The 16,710-nt window shown below is 41.0% G+C and overlaps 1 protein-coding gene across 1 annotated transcript in view; it reads right to left on the bottom strand.

Annotated features, from left to right (window-relative positions):
* LOC109968981 (forkhead box protein J3-like) overlaps positions 1 to 16,710 on the bottom strand; it is a 54,692-nt gene that overhangs the window by 37,322 nt on the left and 660 nt on the right. Inside the window, exons 2-3 of the mRNA XM_020615600.1 lie at positions 9,933 to 10,044; positions 9,162 to 9,628 (exon numbers count right to left, since the gene is read on the bottom strand). Of these exons, the coding sequence (XP_020471256.1) occupies positions 9,162 to 9,512 (351 nt within the window). The 5' untranslated portion in view covers positions 9,513 to 9,628; positions 9,933 to 10,044. The remainder of the gene's footprint in view (positions 1 to 9,161; positions 9,629 to 9,932; positions 10,045 to 16,710) is intronic.

Genomic DNA, 16,710 nt, shown 5'->3' with positions numbered 1-16,710 from the left:
AGCAGTGCAAAAAAAACACACTGGGACAAATTTAAATGCAACACCATCAAGGCTAAGATGGTTTAAAGGAGCTGTCTCTGCAGCTACATAGATAGGCTCCATTAATTTGGCAGCATGTGTTACATTTTGAACGTTGCTTTTAATTGTTTCTCTTGTTTGACTCTGCACCGCCTCTCTTCGCCCAGTCAAATCAATCTGCAGCGCTATAATCAGTCTGCCATGCTTGGCTGCAACCAGCTGACAATGCCAAGTGTCACCAGACAAGAATGCTTTTCATTGTAGGAAATTCAACAGTACTTTCCTGATGAAATCAGAAAAGGCCTCTAACATTACTGTGCAGTGTGAAGCACAGTCCTGCATGGGTCCAATTTTGAAAATCAGCACCCACTCCACACCTGGAAAGCTCCGCATCTGACCCGACCCCCTGAGTTATTTCTAAATGAAATCCAGACCTAATAGACTTTAAGCTACATAGTAACTTACTTTAAAGTGCTTGAGAGTTGTGTTCTTGGAAAGGTATCTGTGGATGGACACAGCACCTGGGCAGCTACTCCCTTAGTGAGGAAGTGCCTAGCTTGTGGCTATCAAACAAACGCTAACACTTTTTGGCACTATTTACAAGGACAACATTGTTCTCAGTGTCTGTAACCACAATGAATTTCTCCCATACAACCAACTTGGCCTTCAGTGATGTACTGTCCACAGCTTTGTATTCATCACCGGCTATTTTCACTTTTAGATTGTCCATTTGACACACTGACCACTGCGAGATGAGGAGTCAAAGGTTGTGCCATAGGCCTTCACAGTAAATGTACTGGTTATTTAGGCTTGATAAAATTATGCTGGATTAGATGTTTAAAAGAAGCTGCACCTTTATTTATTTATTTGTTTATTCCACTTGCTACCCGCCTGCATTTAGTCTATTTTTTACCCGTGCTCGTACCAGTGAATAATCATAAACATTTTTTTGTTTTTACCCCTTTTGCATTTTAAAATGCAGTTTAGCTCTATATTTTGCTCAGTTCCCATCCAGTAGGCTGCATATTTTTATGAAGTTTCAGCTTTATTTCCCACTCTAAAACATTTTCTTAAAAAAGTAATCAAATGTAATAAGTGACTTTACATTAATGAAGTGATTACAATAGTCACATTACTCATTACATTTTTAATCAAGGTAACTAGTAATCTGTAACCAACGCTGGTCACATAAGATGAGCCAAGACATGAAATCATGTGTTTCCACTGCGTCCTCACAGATGGGATACCGAGCCACACCGTTGTGACGCTGGCAAACCTTTGATGGCCAACCCCCTTAAACATCATGTACCTTGCTTGGAAAAAGCCATTTTTACTCATCTCAGTACTGTCATAGCTTCTAACTAAATCTCTGTTCTGTCTGCCTTATGTTTCTGTTTACTAATAGATTTCAGTTGCATCACAGCTGTGTTAAGCTACTGCTGGTGCAACCCAAACATTTCCTACAGCTGCTGTTTCACATTAAAAGCTTTCCATCATCACGCCAGGAGCAGCTATAGGAAATGTTCAGGTTGCAGCAGCAGGAACAGACGGTGTTTATCAGCGAGTTAGCTGAGCTTCGTTAGCGGTGCCATTCTACAGTAAAAAGTCCAAGCAGGAACAGACACAGTGAGCTGTTCAATAAAGAAGTGTCTCTTAAGAGCAAATGAAAAAAGCCCTGCAGCAAAAACTGTGCAGATGGCTGTACTAGTAGAGAGGCATGTTGTTAGGTAAGACAATGATATATGATCCAGCAATTTCAGATTTAGTTTAACACACTAATGTCGTCGTTCATCAGACACCAAAACACACAATGTTTTCTAATAGAGTTATCCGAGTGGCAGTTATTTTCTTTCTCATCATGACAATCATGAGACAAAACCTACTCCGTTCATGTTACAAGGTAATCCACCAAAAATGTGCACTTGCTTTGTATGTGACTGGATATTGAAGCGCCTTGCCAGGCAGCAGTTGATCCGGTTTCATCCAAATGACTAAGAGGGCTGCGTTTTTTCACACATGGGCTACTCATTTTCTACAAACCAGCACACCTCCAACACGTCAGCAAGGTAAACGAATTCCTTTACCTTGTCATGCTATGAAACATTCACAGTGCCAGTATGGCTTAGCTGGACCCAGTTGATCACAGCTCAGCTCAGCAAAACAACTACCTTCACGAACAAAAAAATTAAATACAAATCATGAGCAGTTCAAGCAAAGAGGGTTAGTCCTGTAACAGACTCGAATAGTTCTCAGAGGCCTGAAAAGGTCAAACATGTGGCCCTCCCTACTGGTCCTGACCAAATATCAGAACTGACTAATTACCAAGCTCCCTGTGTCAAATCAAGATGTTTCATCTCACAACTGATTTAGAAATCCTTTCATCTTTTTAAATATAATGTTTCAAAAATAACACAAAGACCAAACTAAGTTGCAAGGCACCAAGAGGTCACGGTGGCACATTTCCTGCTGCTGCTTGTGTCGAGCAGAGCGCTGTGGTGCAGTGACAGCTTCTGTCAGCGGCTTTCCAGGAGAGTAGGCGAGTGAGCAGGGAGAGAGGGAAGGAGGACAGCCAGGAAGAAGTGCTCTGGGTGTACTCCGCATCCCAGTAATGTTTGACAGCTTGCTTTTTCTGTTGTTTCTCTTGCTTGATGAACTGAAGACAATTCTGCAACGGGTTTCTGAGCTTAGCTGTGTTAAGCCGTTCTGGAGTGTGCTTGGCTCATAACTGCCAAAACTGCACTGGTTAGCCACTAGGTAGAGACAAAATCCACAGTAAGCCATCTAAATCTGAAACCACATTTTCCTCTCAATTTTGTAGTTTTAATCGCACAGAAACTTAGCTTTAAAAAAAAACAAAAAAAAAAAACTACCGTATGACTTAAGCCTGTTCAGACCCGAGCCAGGACTACGTGAACGTAAAGTTAAGAAACCCTCTCTAACCCCCTCTGTGATTAAAATGTCTATAGCCGATCAAATTATAGAGGTGTTCTCATTAATGTGTATAACGTCACATGACCTTGCAAAAATAGTCAGTGACTCGGTAGCAACGCAGGAGCTGCTACTGCAGTTAGTTAGTTAACATTTAGGCACGGTGATCAAACCTCTGTTGAACCAGCTCAGTGTTCTGATTACAGAATTTACAAAATATGTAAGGGAGAACACAAACTGTGAGCTCTGAGGTTTACCAACTGAGATTCAGCAATGCAGCCACACTGCTTCTGGCCCTCTCCTTCACTGATATTGGCTGTGGTGCACAATTTGGTTATTTGCTGACCTTAAAAGGGACAGAGCGGAGGAGATCTATAAAGTTTTTCCTTGTTTGGAATGTTTCAATGGGGACAGAGATCTCTACAGCAGTAAACATGTGCTAGTGTGGAGACACATTGTTTTTCACCTGTGAACGGTTTTCAGATGTCTCCATTTCAGTCTGGATGCACTGCAGTCGTGGAAAAGGATAACTAGGTGGTTTCATGCTAAAGCGTACACCCAGTAATACAGTGCATGTTTGACTGCAATGAAGGTGCTTAGAGCACACTGCAAAACTGTTACTTCGACTTTGTCAAACCGGACAAAATATCTACAGTCTCCTATTCATGTTATTTGACAAAGCATCGGCCCATGTCTCCTTGTGGGATACAAACCCAGGGAGTAGCGAATAAGCTCATTCTGCGGTATAATTGTTGCATTCCAGAGTGCTAGGAAAACCAGCCTTAAGCCTATTATTAGCCATATGGAGAGTGCTACAGGCCTGGCTGGTTCCAAAGGGAAATACAGTGCTGGATGGGTGCCAAATCCTCAAGGAGATAGCAAGAGAAATTCCACACTTTTAATTAAGAATTTAATAGTGAGACTGCCATTAGTGATTACTATATAATTAAAAGCTTTAGTAGTGTTTCACATACAAGTACAATATGTATATACTGTATGTGTGTATATCTGTATTTTTCTTCAATACAAAACCAATAAATCATAGGAAATGACTTATAGCTATGGACACCCCACGGCCACAAACACTGTTTATTTCCCAGTCTGGCAGAAGTTAAAGGTGAACTAATGAGAGAATTACGCAGCACCACATTTGTATTTTTAATATATACTGTTGGGTTTAAGGACAAATTGAGAATCTAGCTGTTATTTGTAGCCACACACACACACACACACACACACACACACACACACATACGATAAAAATATAAATATGTAATTTCATTTGGTTAATCAATATTTTCATATTCCAGTTGTGAAAAAGTAACTCAAAGTCCCTGCAAGTTTGGCTTTAAAGCTGAAGTATTTCTCTACAACATTACAGATTCATTTTTTTATCTTTAGATATCAAACTCCAACACATATGTTTATCTGCCTTATCAAGACCGTATGGTTTTATCAAATCTGACTGACAGTGTCCAAACAACCCAGTTGTGATACTATTGAGAGATGTTTTGGGGTGGATGAGACAAGGGTTACATTATGGCAAAAGAATCATTTTATATATGTGAACTCTGAACAACAGGGGCTAAAATTTCTGTGACTAAATTTGGGATTTTGTTTCTCAAAGGTTACTTGTATTACCTATCATCTATCAGCTACGATAGCAAAGTATCAAAATGAAATCAAGTCTTTAGTTAGAGTGAAGGTTTAATCTGAATCAGTAGGGAGACCTGTCCACAGACATGCACCTGGACAGCAGGGTGGTCCAACATGACATGTAAACTGGAAATGCTGAGGAACATGTAACAACTACTGAGTGACAAGGGGACACACTCACTACCAGAGGTGAGAAGCATGAAAACAAACAGAAGGGTATGGCATTTTCCCAGTCATCACAATCAGACTCTTTAAAAATGACTGAAAAATACAGACAAAAGCACACTCAGGCATACACACACACAAGCTGTACACACAACATATCACCTTGTGCACTGTTAAAATTCCAGTTGTGCTCATGAGACACAAGTTCAGGAGCCTCAGTGCAGCTACAGACACATAATGACTCCCAGCAGCCAATGACAACAGCCTTCCTCCCCATACAATGTACACTTGACACTGTGCACCGACCTCCGCTGCACTCAGTCGCAGCTCTCCCACAGAGGAGGCAGGAGAGATGGAAGCCAGAATAATGGGCCAGCGGTGATTCATAAAAGGTGATTGTCTATGACATGTGGTGTTCAGCCAAAGGCCAAAGGCCATCGCGGTGGTGTTGCCCTTTACAACGTCACATTAGGCCTCGCTAATTCGCAGGCAATTAGCTTGGCTTCATGGGCGCTAGCCTGAGGCGATGGGTTTAGCAAGAGAGCAGGTGAGTCAGCACAGACTGCAACAAGCCATGTGGTGAAGGTACAAGTCTAGACTGCATTTCTCAAATGGAAAATAATGGGAAGGCCTTCACATGTCACTAATAATGTAACGGTGAGATGAGCTTTAAACGTGCAGAATCTCCCAACATTGTATTTAGCATGAACAGAACAGCACAGCATGGTCTGTTACATCATCAGGACAAGTCAGTACAAAAACAAGCTATAGCTTAACAAATGACAAAACATTCGACACTAAACAGAGAATACTGTCGGGCAGGTGTTGAAGGATGGCTTTTAGAGTAAGATCCTGACCGCTCTTGGAATAAATAAATAAATAAAATGCATTCTGATTTCATTCCAGATGACTCACTGTGACAAAATGACAAATAAGAGACAAAGACAGAAAACAAGAAAGAGAAACCCCTGTGTGGCTTTGGTCTCTTGCTGTGTATCATTATAGTGGAGGGACACGTGGGTGTGAAAGGGCAGCAAGGGGGCTGCAAAGGGCATGGGGCAATAGGGTGGCGCATAGTGTAGGCTGCAGGCTGAAAGAGGGGGAGGTACAGTACAAATATAAGGGAGATACAAAATAACACTAGACTGACGCAGCCTGATGCAAACAGATTTGCATTTCACTCCAGTTCCAGTATACAGTACTGTCTCTAGTCCAACTGATTTCCTTTCTCTAAAAACTAAGCATGCTACAATGCATGTTACACAAGATGAATCTAGAGGTGTGACTGAGCTCCATAAACAGAATATCTTATGCATGCTATTTAATTTTGTGACTTTTCTTTTTGTAAACTTCCTGCACAGCCCCAGAGGAAACTTCTCATCATTACTTCTCAGATGAAAAGAGCTCCTCATATTCATTTCCAGCTAAAACAAAAAAAAAAATTTCTCATGACCTTGAAAAGCTATGCGATTATGACAGCTAACTAGACTGGCCGTATAATGCATCTGAAAGTGTGGACGTGCGTGCGTGTCTCTGTGTTTGTGTGTAGACACAATGCACGCTTAAGTAAGCTCATGGTGTTCGACCAGTCTACGTATTTGTGTGATTGCTGAGGATGAAAGCTGATGAATGTGCGTGTGCTGTAGGTGCGTATGACTGTGTGTTGTCCTGGTTTCAACTCTGCTGTTCCTGCGCTCTCACATTATCATACAGAGCAGACAGAGTTCGTGTGCTGGGTAGTAAAACTCTCCTCTGCTCTCTGACAGTCTCCTCTCCCTCCTCCCCCCGCCTCCCCCAACCCCATACCCTCTCCCGCTGAGCTCCCCGTGCGTAATCTGTAGACTGCACACGTACACTGCCTACCTGAGCGGGAGTCTCTCTGTGGGTGTACAAGCCCGCGTGAGTGTGCACACATGTGTGGCAGAGGATGAAGGAGACAGCATGGACCATGAATGAGGCGTTTTGTGAAAGCTCAAGCGTCCGCCTTGACTTGGTACATTCAGAAAACGTGCATTTCAAACTGCGCACTTGCGACGCGTGCATGTATGAGTCGACAATATCTGCAGAACGTGGCAGACGGGCAATTTCTGCGTATGTGTCCCAGTGTGCCCAGCTAACAGCAATCACCTGAACTGGAATGAACCGAACTTATGTAACTTTCCCTGTGATGGCCATGCCTCCTGTGCATCCTTTTCCCAAATATTAACACAGCATTGTAACCAGTGGTTTACACTGAATAACTGCAAAGTGCTAATTTGTTACTTTAAATGTTTCTAAAATGTCAGTTCATACACAGGTCAGTGGTTGTGGAAATGTTCCTTCTCCAAAGATCTGCGTAAGACTCTTTATGGAAGAAGAAAAGACAAACTGCATTAGCTCTTTGTTTGAATATCTTAGAGTTTCACAATGGTTCCTTAAAAAAATATGTGCAGTCAAAAAATATATATACTGACAAATAAAAGAATAATGAGCACTGTTTATATGACCCTGACATACAGCAAGTGGAAAGCAACATAACTTTGGGCAACCAACTCTCTGCACTGATATCGCAGACAAATGCCAGAACATGTAAAAATAAAACCACAATGCTGTCAGTATAGTGCTTTAATGATGCTACTAGAATGCAGCCACACACACACAAATCAATGAATCTAGAGATGTAATTATGGGATACTAAAACATCCTGGCAACCAAATACAACCAGCAGAAGCCTGAATGGTCTCAGTAACCCCTATCCTCTCTTTCTTCGAACAAAAAAACTAATTGACTGAATCCTACATGCAGGTAAGAAGCTCTGCCAACACAACCTGGCTTGTATCATAACCTTTTTGTCTCCATTTCTGGCATGCATCTCTGCTCAGGGAATAGTGTGTTGAAGATTATAGATGGGGAACAAACACAGGTTAGTGAAAGGGAAAGAAGAAGAGAGGAGTCGGTGACTAAGAGAGTGAAGGAGAGGGTGTGTGTGTGGGGGGGGGGGTAGTGCAAGTGCTTGGGAGATGAAGATGGAAAGTGAAAGAGAGAGAAATAATGAGAGAAGAAGAAAAATGTTCCCGCTCTCAGAGAGATGAATTGGTTGATAGTTTGCAGACAGCCTTTTCAACGTGTCAGTGGAAGGACTATATCCATCCCCTTCTTCACTAATAAGGTAGAGAATCCCCAAGACACATCCATAGGGATCTTTTCATTTGTCTCCAATAACACAGCCACCTTTCTGCTCATATTAGCCAGGATTTGCATAGCTACATTTACATAAGGATTTAATAATGTCATTTGAATGAGACGAAATGCACCTGTCAATCATTCCTGGTTCACTAAAAGGTTTCTGTGCTGTTGGAGGCAACTGCTGGATCAGATTCTTTTCATTTTGAGCACTTGCAGGAGGTTTGGGGTTTGATAGCATTTTGTCAAATTTAAATCCAGTATCAAATGTGATTTCTTTTAAATCCCTTGTCAAATCTAAGATTATCCTTCACCGTTTGTAAATTATAAATATCTTGGCTAAACTCAAAGACTGTAATCACCTTTTGTTGGGTGAGGAAGTAGAAGCACTACAAGTAGCTATGCCTGAAAATTAGACAACCACAATTAAACATAACAACGTTATCTTTCACCTACTTAGCTTTGCTCCTTATTTTTCCTGTGCTACTTGCTCCAAAACTGGAGGTCCTGATTCAAAAGTAATAAGTTAATAAGTCTCAATTTATGTTATGGCATGCATGTGAAAGTATAACTGGCTACCAGACCAGGTTAATTTGGAATCTGTTCAAATCTGTCGAGTCTCTGTTCCTCAGAACCACGTGGAGCCATAAAGAGTTTTAATCCCAGCTACTGAAACTGATGTCAATTAATGATTTTAGCTTGGGAGTAATTCAAGCTTTGTGCAACATTAGCGTTTTGTGGCACATCAGCAGTAATCAGAGCGTTCCACTGGTTTTAGCTAACACTAGCTTTGGACTGGAGGCTGCATTTTGTACAGCTTGTTGCAACCAGGCATCTGTAGGAAGGACAGGACAGGAGGGCAAAGAGCAATAAGGAGTGGTTTCTGGTGTGAGTTTGTTTTGAGTCTCATTTGACCTTCTAGCAGCTGAAAAGAAATTCAGTGTCTTTAAGTTAAAGAATGCTAATTAGTTCTATGTGATAAATGAACAGTCTCTGATGTTTGTCAGTAAAACGAAAATGAAAGAGTGACACTCAACACTAGCCAAAAAAGGGGGAGCCAGCTACCTGGATGTCTTCTACTTACTCTTTTATTACATAACATAGAGAGGATATATTAAAAATGTGTGAATAAGACAGCCTTGAGTGCTTAGCCAATACAGATGTTTTGTTCTCTGAACTCCAACATAATGAGGAAGATCAAAAATCATGGTTTGCCTCTCGTTTTGTCTTACCTTCCAGCCACTGCCTGCCTCTCGATAGTAGGGGAAGTTGTCACATATCCACTGGTAGATCTCACTAAGGGTCATCCGTTTGCGCGGTGAGCCATTGATGGCAAAGGTGATGAGACTGGCGTAGCTGTAGGGTGGTTTACCATCTCTGTGCTGTGCAGCTTCTTCCTGGTCCAGCGTTGTTCCTGGATCCAGATGGGCAATTTTCTTGGCAGGGCCGTGCCCGGGATGGTGAGTGTGGTGGTGGTGTACGTGGTGGTGGTGTCCTGTGCCTGCCTTCTGGATGGCTGCCCTCATGCTGAGCTGGGGCAGCCAGTCCATTGATGTCAGGCTACTCTCCAGCTCAGAGGTCATGGTGCTTTGAAGGTCAAGGTGTCAAAAGGAAACGTTGAGAGGTTCAGCGAGGTTGCCTATAAAGGATTTCCTGTTGGCTCACTGAATGGGTGCTGTGCAGCAGCTTTGGCTCAAGTCTGCAAAAGCAGGAGGTTTGTTTACTATGCCTGTTCGCCTCCTTTAGCTACAGCAGAAAGCACACGTTGGCAGAGAGACAGAGATGTTGACTTGCACATTATTTTCTACATACAAATAGCTTTTGTATAATGGAAAACTGAATATTTTGGCATGTTCATTACTTGGCCTTTAACACTACATTTAAATATGACTGGCAATGTGAGCTATGGATAAGAAAAAACTTTACACAAACTGTTGTAGTCCATTAATTACACAGTGAGAAGAAAACAGTATGTGGGACTAGGTATAACTTAAGTGTCTTACTCTTCCCATTCCTTTCCATCTTTCTTTGTGCCAAAGCATCTGGGGAAGTCACCACTGTGAAAGGCAGAGTCCTTCCCTCGTGCATGTTCACAAGTTCTTCATTTTGCCACTGCTGCAACACACAAGCACAAATCCACAGAAGATGATGAGCTTGCTCTGTCAGGCAGCCTTTATAAGATATTAATATCGCACAACCACTCAACTGGCCTCGGCATCTGTCCAACCCGATTAAAACTCTTCTCTCTTTCACGCTCTGTGTTCTGCCTATCTGGACTGCCTCTCACTCTTGTTCCCTCCGAAGTGAAAATGGCAATTGGATCTGCAGAGTGACTAAAAGCTGGGGAATTGTTTTCACAAGTGCCTGCAAAACGGGGGAACAGCTCAGGAAGCATTCCAACCCTCCAGAGGAGCTGAAAGGATCGTCCCCTTTCGCTGTCTATGTTCACCCCCCCCCCCCCGCCCCCCCGAAACACCATGTTTCCATTCTCTGACTCCTGACGTGCCTCACTCTCTTGTCAAATCCATGCCCACCCCCACCCCTCCCCCGCATCTGAGATCCTCCTCAGACAGACTCAAACAATTAAAAACTCAAGAAGCCTCAACATTTTAATTTGGTAGCTATTTTTAGAGCGATGCTCTTCAGAGAACTTTTTTTTTTTTTTTTTTTTTTTTTGCTAGTGCAGGCTTTTGCAAAAACTATTGGTATGATTCAGGATGAAACAAAGACCGTTTCTTGGTACACATGGCAAATTACTCACCAATTGTTCTGTACTTCAGTCAGTCACAGAACATTCATAGATTTGTCACTACTGGACTGAGAATGTCATGTAACTGTTACTCATCACTGGAATGAAGATGTTGCATTTATACCACACTAATTCAACAAAGAAATTTGCCTTGTTTGGTGCTAATTCAATATGATGTTTTATATTCTATGGAAATGTAGGTCTGCAAGTTTTGTGAACAAGTTAAATTGTGGGCTATTTCTAATGAACACCTAACAATGGCTAGAGGGTTTCAGCCTCCTAAGGATACAGAAATCAACATCTAAACATTCCTTTACCATCCCATGCATTAACCTTCTGAGGAGATGGGCCCTGCTGGGCGGGACACAACCAATTACCTAGTCGATTCAGTCAACTGGTCCCACAGTGACTGGGCTAACCTCGGCACTGTTGCTTTTGTTCCTGATATCTGCTCTGTTTCACATCAGGCTCAGAGGTCTGTGTGATATCAGGGGAGGAAATGATCACTGCAGAAAAGACAGCGTACAATATATCTCTGCTTAACTTATGGCTATTAGTTTTCTCTAGAAATGCACTGTAGCATTCTGAGATGAGTGCTACATACCTTACCAAAAAAGTAGTGTAGTCATCTCATGTAACTGTTCATGGTTTTCTAACTGTACTGAAACAGCAATATATACAATGTAATGAAAGAACACCAACACCTCTTCCTGACTTGGTCTTTGCTGATGTTTCTTCAGTTCAGGGTAAATCACCTGTACTAGAAACATCCATACACTCTTTTGGCATGGAGCCTGGAGATTACTACAACATATTCATATCAGAAGTGTCTGCCTATAACGTCATTAGAAAACACTTCTCAGCCAAATCTACAGCAGTGTTTCAAAGACAGACAAGATTGTTCAGTATCATCAAAGTTAGCCCCTGAAAATACACATATACATTATGTTGAAAAGATCAGATCTGTAAAAAAATATATATAGTGGGTTATTATATATTATGGACTTAAACTTCCCAAGAGTATTTTTTTTCAACATTTATTAAAGGGTGTCATTTTAAATACTCTACTTTTAAAAAGCAATTAAAACTAAATAGGGCTAATCAAAATGGAAACTCATCAAGAAAACTAATTGCCAGATCCGTTCATTAATAAATATATAATTAACTCCCTGTTTAGACTCCCTGTTTAGACTCCCTGAACAGACGCAGTAATTCTAAACACAGTTCAGAAAATAATCCCTGAAATAGAATCTCTTTGTTGCAGGACAGGAGATAATGAATTGTAATGCAATGATTATGGGCCCATGCTGTCATCCAACAACACTATTCCTGCATGTACATTAGAAAACCCAGGAGATTCAACTCTGCATCGCTGGTCAGGAAACATAAAAAAAAAAACTTACCGAAGTGGTAACAGTAACAGTAATGAAGGAGGGATATTCTGGCAGCTGATCACACAGAAAAGCAGTGTTTGATTAAACAGTGCTTGTAATATAAATGTTCATGGGAATATACATGTTCTGCAACAGACATTTGGGTAATATTAGTGGGTATAAATATAGGTTCGAAATCTGGCAAAACAGGAGAATGTGGCATCTCATCTTTTTATCTTGCACACAACAAAAAGTTAACTTTAGTAACTTCAAGGTTGTGGGATATTAACTAGCACTTACCGGATTAGACTACCAGCATTAATGTAAAAATAAATGAACAAGAAATCTTTCTCCTTCAAAGAATTTAAATACACCACTCTTCACACTATGGATGCAGCTTTGACTGGAAACATTGTCTCCTTAAAAGAGCTGAGGGTGTGTGTGATTGAATGTATTCACCCATTAGACGTAGCTGTGATGCACTCACTCTGCTGTATGCATCACTAACAGCTAACAGTCCCCTGCTGCTAGCAGGCTTTTAGATTGAGAGAGAGGCTTTACAGTTCTGCATTTTAATAGAGAACTTTGAATGGAGGGACGGGGTATGGGTTAGAGAAGGGGGGCGCAGGGAGCCAAAGGAAAGAGGCATCAAAATATTTTCAGAGGAAAATGAAGTAATGACAAAATACCCTCCCGGAGTGTGCCGAGCAGAGGGGGTTTCTCGGAAGGACTGCCTCGGCAAGAGTGAGGCTAATATGTCAAAAGCAAGTCTGTAGGCATACTGAGCGCTGTCATGTCTACAAGTGTGGGCCATTCAAAGGAAGGAGGAAAAGGTCCAAAAAGGAGTATTGAATGTCTAAATTGCTTTCTGATTCAGTGCCACAAAACATACCTCTGAAAAGGTTCAATTATAAGATATCAAGGCAAATCAGCTGCCCTTATGGCGGCTGTTCGCTCATCTCTCAATGAAGCCGGGTTAAGCAATTATCGTTTGATACGGTCTCTTATTCTCAAAGGAGACCTGGAGAGGCATCAATGTAATGCATCATTTCAAACATGTTGTGGACGTAGTCCTTAAAGTGAGTGGTCAGGCAAATGAATGCTTGAAAAAAGTGATAAAAAAAGAGAGTACAATCATTTATCCATGACAGAACAACGCTTTCATGAGCGGTGTCTGAGAACTGCTGACTGGTCCATGTCAACCAAGTGGCATTTCACCTGAAACAGAACATACCAATTCACATCATTTTTCTCAGGTCTGAAAGAAAATCTGACTGAAAGACGGTAACAAAATCAGCAGGTTCCACCGAATCCCTGAAGGCCTCGAATAAAATATTTAACTCACTAAGCCCACACAGAACATAACACCTGAAAACATCTGCCAAGGTGGAGGGAGTTAGCAACCCAGAAGTCTCACCACTGCCGATGAGGAAAAAGCTATCACAATTCCAGATTCTGACAACGGGGAAGTTAAAAAGGCATATTTTGTCATAAATAAAACATAGGAGTGCAGCATTTCAGCAAGCTCCCCCAACAAAAGGTCCCGAGAGAGAGATGGGATGCTGTTTGTGAACTCATGCTTTGCACAGTAAAAGGGGGCTATAGCACTGCGTCACCCTGATTCAAACTACAGTCCCACATCCAACCTCATTCAGCAAGGACTAGTCTCTTTAAAAATTCATTAATTTACAGCAAAAATAGATTAAAACACCCAACTGCACCAACCTAGAAAGTTTGGCTTGTGAATAGCATTAATAATAGAAGCAAGCATCCAAAACCTAGAGGCCCTGACTCCGAGGCACGGCTTAGGTTTTGTTGCGCTTTGTAATGGAGGATAATTTACATTTTTTAGAAGTATTACATCTTTTTGATGCTTGTTTATAATTACTTTGTTTTACATGCAAATTGGCTAACAATTGTTACTCATTAAAACATAGCCAGTAGACTGCAACAACGCTCTCAGCATGTGTAAAACAGGCTTTACTTCAAGCTCACAAGGAAAGATTTGCACTGAACTCTTCAACCCAAATGACAGGCCCTTAAAAGTGATCATCCCCTATCTTTTACATCTTGCTCTTTTAAATCATAACTATGCTTTCCTAACAGAATCAAAGAGGGTTTTGACAAGATAAAAGGATTTGCTGCATTTTAATTCAAATTATGTGTACTTTCTTGGGGACAAGACAAAAATCCTAGTGACTGGGAGCACTCAGGGAACTTAGAGGTACTTGAAAAGAGAGGAAAGCTGCTCTAATGCATTTTCGTTCACCTTCCCTGCTCAGTGACAGGCGAGTTTTCTATAGTACAGTACACAGCCTATATGGAACAGCTGAATTTATATTGTGTACCCATATATGAGTCTGAGGGTTTTCCACATCCCCTCTGTTAATTACTTCTAATATTAGATCATTTCTATAGCGACTCTTTCTAAGTGGTGACTTAAATAGCTAATTATTGATATGACCTGCACTAATTAAAATGACCCGATGACCTTGTAACATTGTAGTGGCCTCATAATTAAAGAGGCAGATTGGAGGGTTTCTAGCTGATGCAAATGAGCCATCTTCCTGCCAAGCTACTTTCAAGCAAGGCGATGTACCCACAGCTGCTATAGCAGAACTATTCATGATAAAGAATAGGAGACGGCTCCCACGCATCAGTCTGTACAACTGAAGAGCGTGGGTGTCAGTGTTTGCTAACAGCATATTTTTACTTAGTATGTTGTCACTAAGTAAACAAATCATTCCAAGGTTAAACTGTATAATGACGGCAATATAAAAGGTCAGTCTTTAGTCTGACTGTTTACAGGGTTCGATGCTGCTGATAAGACATCAATCAACTTCTACAGAGCGTGTCAACTTAAGAGCTGCAAAAAAAAAGACTTAAAACATTTAAATAACACATGCTAAGATGAATCATCCTGGGTTCTTCAATAAAATTAACTTGTTGAGAACAGTGCACACACACCAGGATGCTGAGTGTTTCAGTTCAGCATGTACTTAAACACACTACAACACACAATACCTGCTTGACAAACATATTTTGTCGCAATTTGTGATTAGATCTGTTTTACTTCCATCACGTTTTAACTGGGTAGCAAATCATTCTTGGCAGATTCTGAGAAGAACTGACTGGCTGTCACTTATGAAGTCACACAAAAAGAATATATTACAAGTCATAATGAACATACAGGGAGACAACATTAAATCTTAAAAGCCATGTTGATTCATATAGCGGCATATGCAGTTCATCATTATCAAAGCAACTGAAACACATATAGTCTATCCACAAATAGCCCTTAATTCAACTTTCAAAAAGTCATTACTCCACTCATTTCTTAGCACTGCATTTGCTGACACTGACGATAATTACAACGACCTTTCCGATGATAAAACACAAATCAGTAAAACATTATGAGGGTTCCTTCTCTTCGCGTTTCATGCAATTCTGCATAACGTTTTAATGAGGCATTTAGGGTTCTATGAGTGATCTACTGAGAAAGTCTACAATGGCAATCAGCAGTGAGTGTGGCAGCTGTTCAGCAATTAAAAAGCCAAATTACCCTCAATCAACACCATTTACAAGCTCAAGTAAATCTCAGGGCAAATAATGATGAGAGAAATCTGTTCAGACAGCTCTCATCTTGATAGGAATTACAGGCACATTGAAATCAGAAGCAGGGTACTCTCTCAAGCGCTTTCTCAGTCTGTTCCACACAAATACACTTACACCGCCCCTTGTCTGTGTGTTTTCGAAAGAGATGAAACGGTATAGTTTTGGCCAGCTCTCCACACTGAAGCATGATGATGAAAGAAACTGACTCCTTGACAGTATAAGATGGTCATCATCCATGGTAAGGGCATAGTCTCTTTTTGAAAAGAGGCTACACTGGTCCATTTGAAGCACCCTATGAAAAAAAAATCCATAGCGTGTGAGCATAACTGCACCATCCACAAACTCAGATAGTGTAAATAAGAGTGACCTGCATGCACAGTTGAAAGAAGGCAGGTATAGAAAGTTACACTTCTTCTGTCTGCAGTGGTTTAAACTGTTTTCACCTAATTTACCTGGAAAACGATGTCACTGTAGCGCTATCAGCATTTAATCTAAACGTCAGTTCTGGAAATTATATCAACAAAATGTTAAAACTAGTGTGTATGATGCAGATCAGAAGTCATTATACTCACCTTGATAAACTGTCCTAAAATAGACACAAGCAGTAACTGAAAGAAGAAACTGTCATTAACACCATGAATAAATACACTGCCATAGTGTTAATGATACATATATTTAAATGTTTTATGACATTAAAGAAAGTTGTTTAATTCTTATGAATCCCCTGAAGCAAAATATTCCAGGTGAGCTGACTTCTTATTCCTGTTAGTCCACTTTTCCTTACAACAGTCTAGTTTACTGGAAAACAAACACAAAAAAAAGCATTTTAAAAAAACTTTGTGACTCCGCCACTTGAAATAACATTTTGCCTGTCTTGTACGTTGCTTCTAGCGGGGACACATCACTGTGGACTTGCCTGAGTTTGGTTTGTGGTTCAGACGGGATAAGCTTCCACCGTCGCCACTTTCAAAGTGTATGCAGCTGTGCAACGCACTATCTTCTGTTCGTGCATATTTGCGTGTCCAAAACAATTCGCCACTTGGA

This window comes from Monopterus albus, unplaced genomic scaffold, assembly GCF_001952655.1.
Source record: "Monopterus albus unplaced genomic scaffold, M_albus_1.0 scaffold6.1, whole genome shotgun sequence".
In the NCBI taxonomy this organism is placed as follows: domain Eukaryota; kingdom Metazoa; phylum Chordata; class Actinopteri; order Synbranchiformes; family Synbranchidae; genus Monopterus; species Monopterus albus.
Note: the sequence above shows the minus strand (reverse complement) of the source record. Positions and strands in the feature narration are given on the sequence as shown.